The following is a 16,640-nucleotide window of genomic DNA, read 5'->3' as shown; positions in this document are numbered from 1 at the left end:
GGAAAAAATATTTAAAAGTTCGTATTCTAAAATCATATAATTTATAAAATGATTTTTGATACGATTTCAACATGAACAATAATAATGAATATAATTAGACAATAGCTGTATTTAAGTTTTCAGTTTGACAACACAATATGATCATTATGGTACTAATATCCATAGAACTGCAAAGCAAACAATAGTAATTGACTTCAAAACATTTTAGGTACCTATCTTGTTATCTAGCTATATAAACATAGGAAAGATTGTATGAAATAATTTTCATTTTCTGAAAATCACTTCTGATTTTATTTTTTGTAATCGTGTTGAAAACAAAATGTGTGCGAAAAAATAAGCTTAATGTCGTGCTTTTAATACGTGATTTTCTTAATAATATAATCTACTCGCGTACCTATCTGTCTTAATCTCTTACTTCTAAGTTATGCGGGACTATATTTATAGCATAAAGTAAAGAATGAAAATATTAAATAATAATATTAAAGTGTAACCGTACGACCGTATTCCATACAAGAAGTAATAAGTAGGTTCCTACCACTACGTCTTATATACAAATTATGTAAAGTATCGCCCGTAATAGGTATAGGTAAATAAACGTAATTAATCGATGGAGGGTGGATTTATGAAATTTCATTTATTCTTATTCTGTAGTACCTACGTACCTATATAGGCACGGCGACACATAATCGTACATAATATTAATAATACCTACTGCAAACCTTAATCATTTATATTTTACGATTTACATAAAATTATATAACATTATATTATATAAGACTAAAAATGTACCTATAGGTAATACAGAATATCCACTACCTTTTGTACGGTGTTATCAGCAGAAGAAGGCAAATAAAATTTGCAAACGCAATAATTCAAGCACGTCATTTCTTAATTACGGTATAGGTATCTAAATATTTGATAGATAATTGTGAAATTATTAAATTCGACAATGATATAATATTATTATATACATATATTTGCTTTTAACGTACGAAGAATACCTATATTATACCTCACGGCACATTTTTAATTGGGAAGTTGTACATCGTTCAAACACCAAAACGAGTAACGACATTATACAAAAGTTTCGATAACTTCTCTAAATATAAAATATACATAATGCCAGCTTATAATATTTCACTATCGCGATTTAACCTTGCGCGTTTCATTTGTTGATAATATACGATGAAGTGAAGTGGTCAATAAAATCACCTACTCGGATGATATAATGTAAGTACATATCTAACAATTTTCAAATAAATTTTCTTCTCTGCATGTAATATAACTTAAAACATTTTGCCGTTTTAAATATAATATATTAGATTATAACTTACAATTATGTATCATTTGTATCAAAACCTTTTCTGCAACTATTAACAAGTAACGATTGGGTTTTCACTAATACCTAATTGGTGATCTACTAATATTTTACCTATTCTCGGCATTGTAAGTTGTAACCTCGTGGATTATAGTTTATACGGATGTATAAAATAATAATTATTCTATTAAAATTAATTAATTTAAATTATAGATCCTTAAATATAAATTATATTCTATAGCTTATCAGTATAAACTAATAAACTACAAACATATTTTTTAAATTATTTACTTTGAACAAAGTTGAAATTTTATTCCATACCTATTTGAAAAAAAAATCATTTCAACATAATAATGACACAATTAGCATAAAATATTTAAAAAAAAAAATGATTCCAATTTTTTTATCCTCACTATAACATATATATTTTTTTGTGTTTTGCGTTTTGTTATTTGAACGAATTAGTATCAGGGATGTATTTAGTTATGTGGTGGCCCTTATATATAAACAAGAAAATATATTTGTATATGAGTTATTAAAATACTATAAAATTGTGGAAGCCCATGGGCTGCAGCTAAATCCGGCCCTGATTAATATTACCCGTTAAGTTATATTATTCAAGACTTAAAGTGAAACTTTCTGGTGAAGATAAGTTGATTTTTTATATTTACTATAATGGAATGACTTTATTGTTATGATAATCATTAAATCACGCATAATTAATCATATTTGTAGTGGAAACAATTAATATAAATGTATTCATAATCACAAGTTTATTATTTTATAAATTATATTTAATGTCGGGTTTTTAACTCTATAATTATTAATATTATTATGATTTTTATATTATAAAATAACTATTGGTATTCGGTAGGTACTTAAGTAGGTACTAATTATAAGTAGTCATATTATAGTTAGTAATTAAAAACCAAATATCAATTAATCATAAAAGTACTTATTCATTTATTTTATATTTACATTAAATATGTACCTACTTATATTTTTAAACGTTTTATATTTTGTACCATTAATTTTATGATACACTAAATAATATATAGTAAATTTTTATACTTATTACTTTATTGAGTATACGTATAGTGTTATCCTCATATCTTATATAATATTACATAATAAATTATTGATTTATTAAAATAATATTTATTATTTTACACTAATTATACGCAAATTAAGAAGAGGGATTTTTATATTTAAATTAAAACTTTCTTATTAGTAATGAAACAGTTTTTAAGTCTTAATATTCATTACCTACCTACCGGCTACCAATATTTTGTTAAAAATAGTGTTAAATACCTATTATACATTCGGACATTCCCTGTTTATCAATCATATCGCCCATATTATCTTAAGTATCATATTGTTAATCAGATATGTTTTATAAAAATAAAATATTGTATAGTGTCAATTAAAAGCACTATGAAGTATAAAGATTACATCAAAAGTTTCATTACATATAAAACGGAAATAAATACCTATTCAGTTAAGATAAGTACTTATATTACCTCTAACACAATAAATCACTAATCTGTATTGACACAATCACGAGTTTGACGTTTTTGTAATAATATAAAGCCAATAATATGATAAATTCGATTTTCCCTATATTGACCATTATTAATTTAAACTACTGAAATATTCATTCGAAAAAAACATGATATTTTAATCATACTAAATAAATATCTTGATTCATGGTTTATACTTTATAATATTGTTTTCTTAGTACTTAGGTATCTTAAAAATTGTAAAAAATTCAAATTAATATCATATAATTAAGAAGTTGTGAAATTAAGTTACACTCTTTCGCTTACCTACTAAAAATATCTTATGTAATTATATTATGATTTATGTTAGTTAGTTGAATTATAATGTGGAAATTCATATAGATTAGACGATGATAAATTTGTTTATAAGTTAGCTCACCTTTCGAATTTTCAAAATATTATTTTTAGTTGTTAACGAAAAATTTATTGGTTTTAGAATGAATTTGTTTTTTTTTTTAATTTTAATTTTTACGTGATGTTTTTAAGAACATTACATTTTTAACTCTGGGTGACTTCTGTTAACAAATTTGTTAGGTAAAATTACTAGTACTTTTAAAAATTATCGAGAATAATTAAAAATAGTTTATAGGAAGACGGTAATATTTACGAAACAAGTAGGTCTACAACAAAATTTGTTGTTTTCTTTTAGTTATTCAAAAATTAATAAATTTAGGTTTGAACTTTTTAACATTCTTAGATTTTTTGATTTATGCTTTTCTAAATAAAAAACTTATAATGTAATAATGTATTCCTTTAATAAGTTATTGATATAGTGAATAATTTTGCTTAATGCAAAACAATTTAAATATTGAAGGTTCTATGACAACACACAATTCCTTACAAGTTTTTCTGACTGTAAAAAAATGTTTTAATTGTCCAGTGATTTTGACGAAATATAGTATTGAAACGTATTACGTAAGATATCAATTTCTGCTTACATGATATTATAATATTATTATTTATTTATTATAGTATTTGTTCGGTAATTGTTTGTAAATTAATAAACATTTATTGTTGAAGCTTAAATATTCGATATAATTTTCTTTTTACTACGACATTTTTAAAAATTCAGTCCTATTTATTAATTGTTAAGTTTTTTATGTGTATTATATGAATTTTTATTTTTTGTATGTTGATATTAATTTCTATTCTTAGTTCATACACTTGTAAATTTAATACAAGGTTTTTCGTAAGTTTTCTTTGTAAGTTACAGTAAAAACAAAATATCGAAATGACATTTGCACAATTTTGTTTTATAGACATTAGATGAAATTAAATTTTAAAACATAAATTACGACTTTCCTCAAATAATTTTAGGTGTTTTAATTTTAATATTTTGTCTTATTTAAAATAAATATTTATTGATGCAGTAATTTGAAACTATGCACATGCTACATAATCTCAATTCTCATTTCATATATTATTATTTTTTACAAAATAAAGTTATCTAATACATAAGTGTAATATTTAACTATTTAAACGTTTTAAACGACTATCCTGAATGCTCTATTAACACCCTTTTACTGAATGTTGGTATTTTAAATTTAATTAAAATTATGTAATAATGTAAGAAATAATTTAATGATAATATATTCAATGTTTAAAATATACCTACCATACGATGTACCTAAACTTAATACTAATAATAATAAAAAAAAATATCCTGGAAGACACGGTAGATATTTAATACCATTAAGTTTTTCGTATGCAATAAAATATCATTGAATTCAAATACATGCATTACAGTGAAAATGTACATTCTGCAAGTGCCTACTACTATAATACGGTAGAACGATTAACCCAGTTTTGTTTTTAAAGTTTTTATAACAGAATATTTTTTGTGTAGGTATAGTACAACTAGACACTATTAACAAAAATATTGTAAAAATACAAAAAAATTTATTATCAATTCATCCATAGACTCAATGGTGTCTTCATAAGGCTTTAAACTCTACAGATATATTAAAGTTTTCTATGACATTTGTAAAGACACGATATTATTATTATTTATTAACCGTCTTAGAGTATTTAAGTTGATAATTTATAGAATATTAATTATATTGCAATATAATGTAGTATAGTATATTGGACGTATAAAAAATAAATGTCGGAATATTGTGGGTCTTTAGGACGAATAATAATAATTATTTGATTTGTATTTTACGTTACAACTTACAAACATGTAGGTATAATAATGAGGATAGGTAAAAATAATAATTATTTATTAGGAAAAACGCAGCAATTTGCTCGTTAGACGTTAGTCGTGATTAGGACGTCGCGTGTCCGCGATAACGATTATCCGATTATGATATAAATTATTAGACAATAATATTATAACGGACAAGGTTGATTAAAAGCCCGTCCGTGATAAACCTATAACACTGTGCTAAAAATAGACAGTCGAAAGTCGGAAATCCCGCGAGGAGTGCGGAGAGACCGCGTCGCGTGTTCTCATTGGCCCGGGGCCGCCGCCGCCGCCGGCACGCCGTACAGCCGCGGGTCGGGCGCGGGCCACAGCTTTCAGTCCGAAACACTCCGAAGTCCGAATTCTGTCGCGAACCCGTCTCTCAGAGATTATCGACGCCGCGCCACGGAGGTACAACAACGCTCTACACAGTCCGCGCCCGAATCTCTAGTCGCCAACGACACGACAGTCAACGATACCCGTCGGAGGAGGTCGAGAATTCTTTTCGTTCGGTATCTTTCCTCTCCCAACTATATCTCGTCCGCGTTTTTCCGTCGCATGTAACACGCAGCCGGGGCACCGTCCAACGGAGCACGCATTTATCTGGTTACCTTTGGCCAGCACACCATGGGCAACTCCCGTAAGTATCCGTTTTAAACATGTAATGATGTAACCAATCAACCCGCCCCACCACTCTTGTCACCCACGAAAAAGAGCTTGACCTGCCGTTTTATTATTCGCCGTCGTCCGCCACCGTCGCCGTCTCGTCGTTATTAATAATAATAATAATAACAATTGATTTAATCGTGCGGTTTTTTTGCAAAACGAAATTCGGTCCCAACGAGACGGGTGTGCAAGTCTCCGACATCCGTCGTGCGTGCGTGTTTCATTACCGCGTAAGTAAAAGTGTTGGAATGATTTTTAACATTTTAGATATTAGGTAGGTAGGTAAATAGTTTTTCATCAGGCAACGCTGTTCGCCGGTTTTGTAGACTGCTTAAAATTCACGCTCGATGCGTCCGCTGCAAATGTATTTTGCGAGTAATGCGTTCCCCCGTTGTGTAATTATAATTGTATTTTATAGTATTATATTGTTACGGTTTTATAGTATAATATTGTCATCATTATACCCATACGTTCGACGTTTTAACCTCGTGCGAACGTTCGTTTTCACCCGCTCACCGCCATTATTATGGCCTAAAATTAAATATACCTATAATTATAACAAACTTGTAATTTTTTCCGATTATTATGTTGTTGGCAAATTAAAGTAATTTATAGGGTAGGTATTATATCTATTTTTACCCATGTGTTAGGCATACCGCCGTCAAATACCCATACTCCTTATTGTTGTATCGAATCGGAATATCTTCGATACCCGATATCGTCAGTGACTAGTGTTTTTTTATATACAATATTTAATATAGTAATACCTAATTATTCCGGGGTTTTTATTTTTCTATCTTTGTATTTCGGTTATCGTAAATATTCAATAGGTAGGTACTATTGTAAAATGTTTTTCCTCGGTTTTTTCCTTTCAATAATATATTATCTCATTATTATTACCCATGTAATATCTTATTTATCTATTGACTGAATATGAGATGTGGTTTTATATAAATTATATAATATATAATTTGGATCGTTAATATTTGAGATAGAATACTTATCAAATTATTTCTGTACCTTTTCCTTATTTCAACACAATATCAACTTGATTAGTTTAATAATGTAGTCATAAGTATATATTTTATGTAAAGTACTTACCCATATTCTGTCCAGCTAGAAAATATGCTATTCTATACATCCTCCATCCTCATAAGATACTAGTTCCGTTATGGTAGGATATTGAGTGAATATACCTACTCAGAATAACAGATTTTTTGTTGGGCTGTGGCGTGTTCTCTTGCTAGATTTACTATAGTTACTCTTAAAAATTATTTTCCTAAACAAATCTAATTAGAAAGCGCATAATGTAAATATGAATAAGTAAGTATTATAGTAGGTAAATTCTTTGGAGTATCTGCATTGTTTCCCATTTGTCCGCTTTGGCTAAATGCTAAGGGTTATTTGTTATTACTTAATTTACGTTACCAAACAAATACCCCTGCAAGTAGTAGGTAAGATGGAAACAATACATGTATATGTGGTATCCTCTTAATTATAAATTTTTTTGTATTTAAAATGAAAAATGATGGTCGGGTGCTATTTTCAAAATTTTTTACAAAATAAATATTAGATATTATATAAGGTGTTTAATAAAATGTTAATCCTTGATTTAATTAAATTATAGATATGTTTTGAAGTAACTGTTTAATTTTATTAGATCTACAACAATTTCTCGACGAAGGTTTACAATTAAAAAATCCACCTAGTCCAAAACTGGTAGTTTCTGGAAATATGAGTCAACAAAAAACTACAACTGGTTCTCCAAAGAGCCCTAAGTCTCCAGACGATAATACAAAATCTGATAGTTCTTCATCAAGCCCATCAAAATCTGGACGTTCTCCATCTTCAACTAAATCAAGCCCAGGAAGTATTAAATCACCTAGTCTTGCTGAACGACTTGCTCAGTCAAATAAAGCTAAACTTAATCAATCGTCGAGAAGCCCGGTATCTAAATCATCACCTACAAGTCCTACTGCTTTAGGTTAGTAAATATCTTTTGAATTATGACTTGAAATAATATATAGTAAAAACTTACTGGTCAACTTTGCATCCAATTATAAAATAATAAAACTATTGTACCTGATATTCTAATGAGTTAAAAAAAATAGTTCAATTTAAATTTACCTAGATCTACTATTGTCTAATTCAATAGACTCCTCATAAGCCTTTTACTACTTCCTGATCATGCCTTCCAAACTTGCGCTTAATGATTTTTTGCTCTGTATTCTCCATTTCATTAAAAACATTTGCAACCTTTCCCATTTATTCTTAGACTTCCCTTCTTTTTCAACGTCTAATTGTGCTCATTTACTTTATTTCCATTAATATTCCTTTCAAATTCTTCTATATTTGAAACTAATCCTTTGATTATATCATATACTGAAATTACTATGTGGTTTTACTATATAATGTGTATATCTTTATATTATTATTGCCATAACTTAATGCATGTTTAAAATAATTTGTTGAAGTTGTGACAATCAACGGCAAATAGCTCTTTAAGGCAGAATAATAATTTGGTACATTATGTATAGTATTACAGTAAATTCTTATTATGTTGAACGTCGCTATTTTAAATTTTTTGTTATTTTGAACCACTATGAATTCATCTCAAAACTACCATTACACTTTAACAACGTCTTGCTCTTGATATTTTGATATAAAATCAATCGTTTTTCGTTATCTTGAGTACACAAATAATATTTTTACCATCATTAATCCCAGCAAGAGTAATGTTGGACCACAAATAAGTATTATGTGTTTTTAGCATTCTTTTTATTAGTATTATTTTTTAAATTTTTTTCTAATAAAACTTGATATCTCAAACTTTTTCTAACCTAACCTAACCCCCTTGAGATTTGACATAACAAGAGTCTACTGTATAATATCTTATTCTTAAAATGTTATTTGATGCTTTATTTACCATGTTCACTTTTTTTAATCTCAAATTGTATGTTTTGGATGTTATTTATCTATAGCTTCTCCTAAAATTGAAGTAACCAAAGAATCTTTTGACAATAAATCTGACGAATCAGAAAAAAGCAAAGTTCCTAATGGTTCTGTTGATATTAAAATGGAAAATACTAAACTTTCCAATGAAAAACATTCAGTTATAGTAGAAAATGGAACAAGTGAGTCAAATGAAGAAGTTAAACAAGATGTTAGCGGAGACTCAAATGAGATAGAAACAAAAGATAAAGATACTGATTTGAACGAAGTAAAAGAAAAGGAAACTGAGAATTGCAATTCAAATGAAACAGAAGAATGTAATCCAAATGATGTTCATGCATTAGATGTAGGCTTAGAAAACAAACCAGTTCGCATTGATGATAGTATCATATTGGAGCAGACATCAAAGAAAGATATTCGTCAAAAAGTTTGGGAATTTATGGAAGAAAACTCGCTTGTTATATTTCCAAAACCATGCTTTAATCGTATACCAAATTTCAAAGGATGTAATACTGTTTCATTATTATTAGAGAAGTTGGATGAATTTAAAAAAGCAAAGACTGTCCAAGTCACTCCTGATAAAGCTCAAGAAACAGCTCGTTTTTTGACATTAAATGTAAGTTATTATTTTCTTTCAGTTTAATTTGTGTGGGCAAACATATTATTTATAATTAAAATAATTGATTTTAGCTTTTTATTAAAAATATTTATTTAAAATTGATGTATAATATAAAAAATTAAACAAATAGATAAAACTATGTATTTACCTAAAGGTTAATGATAAGTCTTTATATATTCTTATTCTAGTGGGGTAAGAGATTATTAGTTCCATTGCTTCGTTTGAAAGAAGGACTCTTGCAAAATGTGTCTTTGCCATTTGCTGAACCATCAGCAAAAATGTTGAGATCAGCTAGTACTCAAAAAGGACTTCGTAAATGGGGAAATAAATTAATAACTTTGGATCAAAACAATGATGTTCATATCGACATGATTATTCTGGGATCTGTTGCTGTTGATAAAAAAGGTTATATTATATATTTTTAATCATTATTTTATTTAAAACTGTATTTTATCTTATTAGGTCGCAGAATTGGTATTGGAAATGGATTTTGTGATTTAGAATTTGTCATATTAAGTTCTATGAATATGGTGACAGACAATACTGTAGTAGTTACTATTGTACATGATGTACAGGTAATAAAATTATTAACATAAATAACTAACACATAAGGTATAACATACAGAAATTAAAGTTCTTATGAATTTGTAGTAATAACTTTATTATTTTTAATGTTATTGGCAATGTATAATGATTTACAAATATATACAAATTGTGTATTATATTATTATTTACTTTAAACTAGAATAATTTTGTTGTTGCTGTAATATTCTCTAATAACTTAATATAATATAGCTAAGTAAATTTCAATATTTAATATCATTGTGATTGTTTTCACTTTCCATTATTTGTTCATTAAAAAAAGGGGGAAAGAAAAATAGATAATGATAAATTTTTACTAGATTAAGTAAATCAATTTCTATTTTTTGTTTAAGGTATTCGACACTCTTCCAAATGACATTTTCAAGCCTTATGATGTACCTGTAGACATAATTATTACATCCAGTGAAATTATTAGAGTAGAGAATCGTCTAGATCGTCCTAAGGATGTATTTTGGAATTACATTTCTAAACGAAGGCTATTAGAAATGCCACCATTGCAATTATTACGTACTAAACAAGAAAAAAATGCTGACTTTGATTGTACTCTCAAAGAAGTGGACAGTGAGCCTGAAGAAATACCCCCTTCACCAAGAACCTATAAAAAAACCAAAAGGTAAAATTCTATTTTTTAAATTATTTGAAAACCAAAAATCTGGTTTAAACCTTTGTCATAGGCAGACCTATCTCCTGGGGGAAGTGACTTTCTAAAGCACCTAACTTAACCATCCCAACATAAATAGTCATGGAAAATTTTTAAATATTTCGAAGGAACATAATTTTTTCTGTCTTGACAAAAAGATAGGAGCCAGCTCTTGTTAATTTTTCAAATCAAAAATGTTGACAATTTATTATTTCTTAAATTTTTTATGGAATCCTTAACATTGGTTTACGGAACCTTTGAGTTCCATTGAATACCAGTTGCTCAAATGCTGGTCTAAAGTGATATATCAACTATCCCAGGGTAGTGGGAAACTCATTTATAATAATAACTAACCTTCCCAATTACAAAACAGTAAAAATCTAAAAATCGACTGTTGAAAGAAATCAACCTTCTTACAGTTGTTATACTAAAAAATATATTTGATTTTGGTACTTATTTTAAAATAATTTTTTAATATTTTTTTTTTTTTCAACAGTTATCGTCAAAAGCGTTACTCTACTAGATCTGAAACTAATGATTCAGTATTTAAAGATAATGAAGTGTCAAAACGTCGATCTTCTTCTAAGACTTCATCAGCACCTGTTACTAAAAATACAGATTCCAAAATCAAACGTAAACGCGCTAAATCTACTTCCAGCCAAAAACATCGCAGTAGTTCAAATGAAAAACGCATTAATCAAAGTGATAAAAAAGAACTTCGTTCATCTTCTAAAAAACCTAATAAACGTCGTACTAAATCAGAGTCAGCTAAATCTGTAACATCACCAGTAACTTTGACTGAATCTAAGAGTGTTAATGGTACACAAGCTGATTCACCATCCATTGATACTCCTAAAAACAAACGACGACCTCGTCCAAAGCAGTCTCGTAAACGTATTCCTTCAGATGACATTGATAAACAATCCATCAATCAATCTAATAGTAATATTAAATATAACTCTCGTAGTAATTCTCGTGCTACTAGGCGTGATTATATTGATCGTCAAGATCTTGGACGTGAGATGTCTGTTGGACGTAAATCTCAAAGAGATTATTTACCTAGCCCAAAAAAATACTATTCACAAAATTATCGCCAAAACAGCTATTCTCAAGAACGGTCATCTTATCATGGAAGCATTCGGTCAAATAGCAGAACACAATATCGAGACTCCAATAGATCTGGTATGCAACAAAACAGATATTCAAATGGTCCAACTGTTCGTCCTACTAGATATTTCAATGGCCCTATGGTACGCCATGATAGCTTCAATGGACCAGATTCACGTCAAAATAATGGAATCAGTCATCATGGTATTCGTCATAACAGTTACTCTAACGATCCATTGTCTCGTCAAAATAGTTTCCATGATGTGATTGCTCGCCGTAATAGCTATTCTAAAGGTTCTGCTATTCGTCAAGATAATTATACTAGCTCTAGAGTTTTCCATCCACCACAATATCGTAATGGAGTGGCATCACAGACTGATGAGGTAAAGCATCCATATTTTATTAATTTTTAATAACTTAACTCAAAATTATTTTCTATGAATGTTAACAGAGAGATTATGTACAAGAATCAAGATATCATTACAACAACAATAACAACCGCATTGGATACTTCAACTCAAATGAGAAACCAAATTATTCAAGATCTTCTAGTGGTGATGAGTTTGTACTTAAAGTTGGAAATATTGCTAATAATGTTAGAGTACGTGATTTAAAAGCTGCTTTAATGGAACGTGGAGTTAAACCACTGTATGTATAAAAAATATAATTTTATTGTATTTTATAAGATATAAAATAATATAATACCATTTTCCAGGCATATTACTTGGAGGGGTCCAAGAGGTTTTGCATATTTACGTTACAGTAATTCTTCTGATCTGAACAAAGATAACATCATGGGATCATTACAAAATGTGCGTATTAAGCCAAATGGTGTTGAAACTGCTCAAACTCAGACACTCATTGTTACTGAATGCCAATTTTCTTAAGTACAATTTTGACTTTCCATTGATTAATTTACTTTAATTTAAAAAAAAAAACTTTTTCATTCTTTTAAATCTTTAAACAACTAAAAATTTTGTAAATGGTATAACGATAATTTTTAACTTCCATTTTCTCTCTATTTTATTCTTTTTTTTTGTGCTTTAATATTATATATTTACTAGTTAAAATTGTATAGAAAGTTTTATCAAAACGTTTTTGATGTTTACCTTTCCTTGAAAAATTTAAGCACTATTGTTCAAATTTAATATTTAGTTTGATTATTTAGTTTTTGAAATTATATTGATCTTAACTTACATAGATATGTTCATATATTTAGAGCAACTTATTTATTTTTATCATAAAGACTTAGATTAGGCAACTAAACAAAAAACCTAATCTGGTAATATTAAACTACATTAATTATTTTTATGTGGGTTAAGTTCAATTAATTTGTAAAAACATTGAAAATTCAAGTTTTAAACTTAGCAATGTTTTATTTAGTCTAATAATTAGTATTAGTCTTTGTAAACTGGGCCATGTTTAAAATCCATTTACAATTGACATACTGATAAAGTGTCAAATTTATAATAATAAAATATGTTACATATATTTAAGAGTTGATGTCTATTTAAAAATAAATCAATTTAAATAATTTTGATTTTATTTATTTTTTGTTGTATATTTTCAAAAAAAAATAACTTTTTTTTTATACCATCTAAAGATACCAATACTTAAAATTAACCCAACCACAAACATTATAAAAATAAGTAATGTTATGTTAAATTTTGTAGTATCTGTGTACATGGACTGACTGTATTGTAGAGATTCCACTAATTCCCAAACATTTTCTTCTGCATAGTTAGTTTTAGATTTTTTGTCTTGAACATTGATAGTGTGATTGTGATTAAAAATAGTCAACTCTACCTAAAATGATAAAAATTACACTTTTAAATTTTGTAAATGCAATTAATTTATCCCGATTCTTTGATAATGAATGTATTGTTAATATTTAATTTAATAACGTTTTAATCAATTTATAGAAATGGATTAAGCAATGTTTAAACACTTGATATAAAGTACTAATAAATAATTAAAAATGTTCCATTGAATATCCCAATGTATTACACATTCAAAGTGGATTTTTTCTTTTGGTTTATGTTTTGTTAATAATAAATATTATATGTTCATAATTAATATGATGTTGTTAACATCTGAACATTGAATAATTCAAGTGTTTATTTTTTGTCTGATGTGATTTTCTATTTTAATTAGTAATTATTTTATTTTACGTACAAGTTTGAAACTGCACCAGTCCAAATTGAAGCCATTAGCTCGGAAATATCGTTCTACACTTGTTCTTTTAAAATCCTTTGGACATTTATTCATTTTTTGCAATGGGCTAATTTCTTTCTCAAGATCATATAATATTGTTGAAAAATTTGATGAGCTTCCTAAATTAACAACAACACTGGTGGACATTTTCATTGTTTTAGTATATATTATAAATTTAGAACATAATTCAAATAGGTATATAACAACTTGGGTAAGGATTTATATGCAATAAAAAATTTTTAAATATGAATTTGGCTTACTAAAAATATGCAATTACCTAATATTATAGATGCAAAAAAAAAAAATAAATAATGTTTTAAAATTAATAAAATATTATTTTTAACTATTAATGCTATTTAAGTAAATATATTACAAGAAACAATTACATGGTGTTTTAAATTTTCTTAACTGAATGATCTGTTAGACCCTAATATAATATTTACTAGAATTCCCTTCGACATCTCATGATGCAAAAAATGTTTAGTAACTAAATATACTATAAAACATGTATTTTTTGCATTTTTATATTCTAAATTTACAATGATATTTTTATTTAAAGTATGCAAAGTATTTTGCCCAAAATATGTAAAAATATTCAAAATAAATACCATCATTTACATTATTATAAGATGATTCGTGGTCATTACTGACAAAAGCAATAACTAGAAGTAGCAAAAAAAAAAATACTGTTGCATATAAATCCCTTGTAATAACAAACCGATAAGTAATAATTATTTCTTTAATTAAATTATGGAAAATTATAAATTAATGGTGTATTTACCTACCCCTCTGTATCATTTGGGTCTAATGGTAATCGTTGTCCTAAATCACTAGCAGATGCTAGAAACGTAACATACAAATCCTGTTTACTACCCAACCATAAATTTTGTCTAAATATATCTAGTAAGTATGGTATGCGTTCTTCGTGAAACATGTCTTCCACATTCAAATTGTTAATTTTAAATCTAACCTCATTTGTTGCATATTCTGTGAAAAATATATATATTTATGTAAATTTATTTTTAATTCAATTACTTTACTAATTAACATTAACTATTAATTATTGGTTAGTGGTTACTTGTTAAGTTATTAATATTTACCAGATTTTTCAAAAATGTTTAATTGGATAATTTGTGTCTCAACTTGGTATGTTTTTTTGTTCAATCCAATAATGTCCAACTATAAAATCATTAAAAATAATAGTAATAATGTAATATGAAGTACAATATATCTTAAATATCTATTGTTATTGTGAACAAGTATGAAGAGTTAATTTAAGAATAAGAGAGCTGTAAGAAATCAATAATTATAAGAATTTATGAGTGATTATAATTAATATATGAAGACATACAGTTAGGGTAATTCTGTTCATACCATATTTTTAATTGAATTTGTGTAACCTGCAATACTTGCAGTCTACTGCGTTTCTCATTTAAACTATAATAATAAGCTTATTAAGGGACTATTATTTCATTATTTGATAGGTATTTCATACAGAAGATATACATCGACATGTTTAAAAAAGAATTTTACATGACTGAATCAATTAGGTAATAAAAATTAAGCATGTGGCCAAATCAAAAGATTATAGTGATTTCTGTAACAAAGACCAAAGTTAAAATACAGGTAATTATGTACGTTCCTGGTCTCTCTACTAAAATAATCGCCATGTATGTGTTGTTTTACAAGTAATATAAATTAAAATATTTATTTTTATTTTTTACTAGGATTTGCCGTTCCAACAAGTTCGCGGGCGGTGTTCCGTATAAGTATCCATGTCTATTTTTACTGTTGAATTTGTAATGTATCCAAGGTAGCAAGTCTGGGTAATTTTGTAAGGATGGTGTGAACACAAACTTGGTATCTGCTCCTAAATTGTTAAAAAAATTAAGTGTAAAACCGTCTAAAAGAGAAGACTGGTACCTATTTCAAATTATTTGAATCAAATACCAAAATACCGTTTGTCCAGTTAAAAAGTTCTGGGCGTATTTCGTAGTAAAACATTTCCGTTTCATTCACATCTTTCATGATTGCCTTCGTCTCGACATGACCCAATGCAGCGATAATGCACATGCATGTGGCTTTAAGGAAAGCTGGAGTGGTAAATAGCATCGTGCTTAACCGAGGATCAAATAACAATTTTAAGTAAAACTTAACGAAAATAATAATAATAACGACGCCTGAACCATACTCGAACCTTAAGTACCGGCGTGTACGATTAGTCACCTAACCCGGACGGCGTTTAACGATCAAATAATTCGCGGGCAATACGCTATTTGGTTGTCACACTTTTCAATTTTTTACGTTCATGGATTTACGGTGAAATATAATAACGATTTATTATCATAGAAAATTGTACCTGTAGCGGATAAAAAAAAAAAAACGATCGATTAAACTAGAATGGAAGTAGAGGAACATTAACGTATCTGGTCTGCGGTTGTTTGATCAGCAGGTCTGGATGTGTAGTGGGGACCGGTGGCATTCGTGAGTTTCCGCCAAATATTTGTTTTGCCCGTGGCCGTACTCCAAATCGTCGTTTTTTGACATATTTTTTTTACATTCGTTTTTAAGTTCCACAAATACGCACATCGCCGTGATATTATTGTTATTGTAGGTACGCACGCGCTGTAGGCCTGCTGGCAGGCGCATCGTTGCGATATTAAGCGATAATAATACTACGCGCGTGTACCGTGTCGTGAGACACATTGACGTCAGTGTGTGTGGGCGTGTCGTTAAAAATGCACCTTATCAATAATAATAATAATACTAATACTAAT

General features: G+C 28.0%; 2 protein-coding genes across 4 annotated transcripts; one reads left to right on the top strand and one right to left on the bottom strand.

The window, feature by feature from the left end:
• The first annotated feature begins 1,079 nt into the window (after positions 1–1,079).
• On the top strand, positions 1,080–13,184 carry LOC114119587 (uncharacterized). 3 transcript variants are annotated; one of them, XM_050206765.1, is made up of 9 exons: positions 1,080–1,230; positions 7,389–7,712; positions 8,710–9,296; positions 9,488–9,704; positions 9,762–9,874; positions 10,235–10,515; positions 11,039–12,032; positions 12,101–12,297; positions 12,365–13,184. In XM_050206765.1, exons 2-9 carry the CDS (start codon positions 7,463–7,465, stop codon positions 12,534–12,536), a joined length of 2,811 nt encoding a protein of 936 aa, XP_050062722.1. In that variant the 5' UTR covers positions 1,080–1,230; positions 7,389–7,462; the 3' UTR covers positions 12,537–13,184. The 3 variants fall into 3 exon arrangements, with proteins under 3 accessions (XP_050062722.1, XP_050062717.1, XP_027836982.2); XM_050206760.1 differs by lacking the exon at positions 1,080–1,230 and adding an exon at positions 5,384–5,702; XM_027981181.2 differs by lacking the exon at positions 1,080–1,230 and adding an exon at positions 5,735–5,958.
• LOC114119589 (epsilon-sarcoglycan) lies at positions 13,181–16,503 on the bottom strand. The gene is made up of 6 exons (XM_027981184.2): positions 15,822–16,503; positions 15,588–15,733; positions 14,964–15,042; positions 14,649–14,850; positions 13,825–13,999; positions 13,181–13,455 (listed from the first exon to the last, which is right to left on the bottom strand). The coding sequence occupies exons 1-6, from the start codon at positions 15,973–15,975 to the stop codon at positions 13,216–13,218; spliced, it is 996 nt and encodes a 331-aa protein (XP_027836985.2). The 5' UTR covers positions 15,976–16,503; the 3' UTR covers positions 13,181–13,215.
• Positions 16,504–16,640: the final 137 nt, after the last annotated feature.

The sequence above is a fragment of the Aphis gossypii genome, chromosome 1 (assembly GCF_020184175.1).
Source record: "Aphis gossypii isolate Hap1 chromosome 1, ASM2018417v2, whole genome shotgun sequence".
Classification (NCBI taxonomy): Eukaryota; Metazoa; Arthropoda; class Insecta; order Hemiptera; family Aphididae; genus Aphis; species Aphis gossypii.
Note: the sequence above shows the minus strand (reverse complement) of the source record. Positions and strands in the feature narration are given on the sequence as shown.

Bases quoted from the DNA above. Each gene is read 5' to 3' on its own strand.
- LOC114119587 (XM_050206760.1), top strand. The intron at 7,713-8,709 runs GTTAGTAAATAT...ATTTATCTATAG, and splicing joins TACAAGTCCTACTGCTTTAG to CTTCTCCTAAAATTGAAGTA. The intron at 12,298-12,364 runs GTATGTATAAAA...ACCATTTTCCAG, and splicing joins GAACGTGGAGTTAAACCACT to GCATATTACTTGGAGGGGTC.
- LOC114119589 (XM_027981184.2), bottom strand. From the start codon at position 15,975: ATGCTATTTACCACTCCAGCTTTCCTTAAAGCCACATGCATGTGCATT. The intron at 14,851-14,963 runs GTAAATATTAAT...TATTTTTCACAG, and splicing joins AAACATTTTTGAAAAATCTG to AATATGCAACAAATGAGGTT. The intron at 14,000-14,648 runs GTAGGTAAATAC...AATGTCCACCAG, and splicing joins GACCCAAATGATACAGAGGG to TGTTGTTGTTAATTTAGGAA.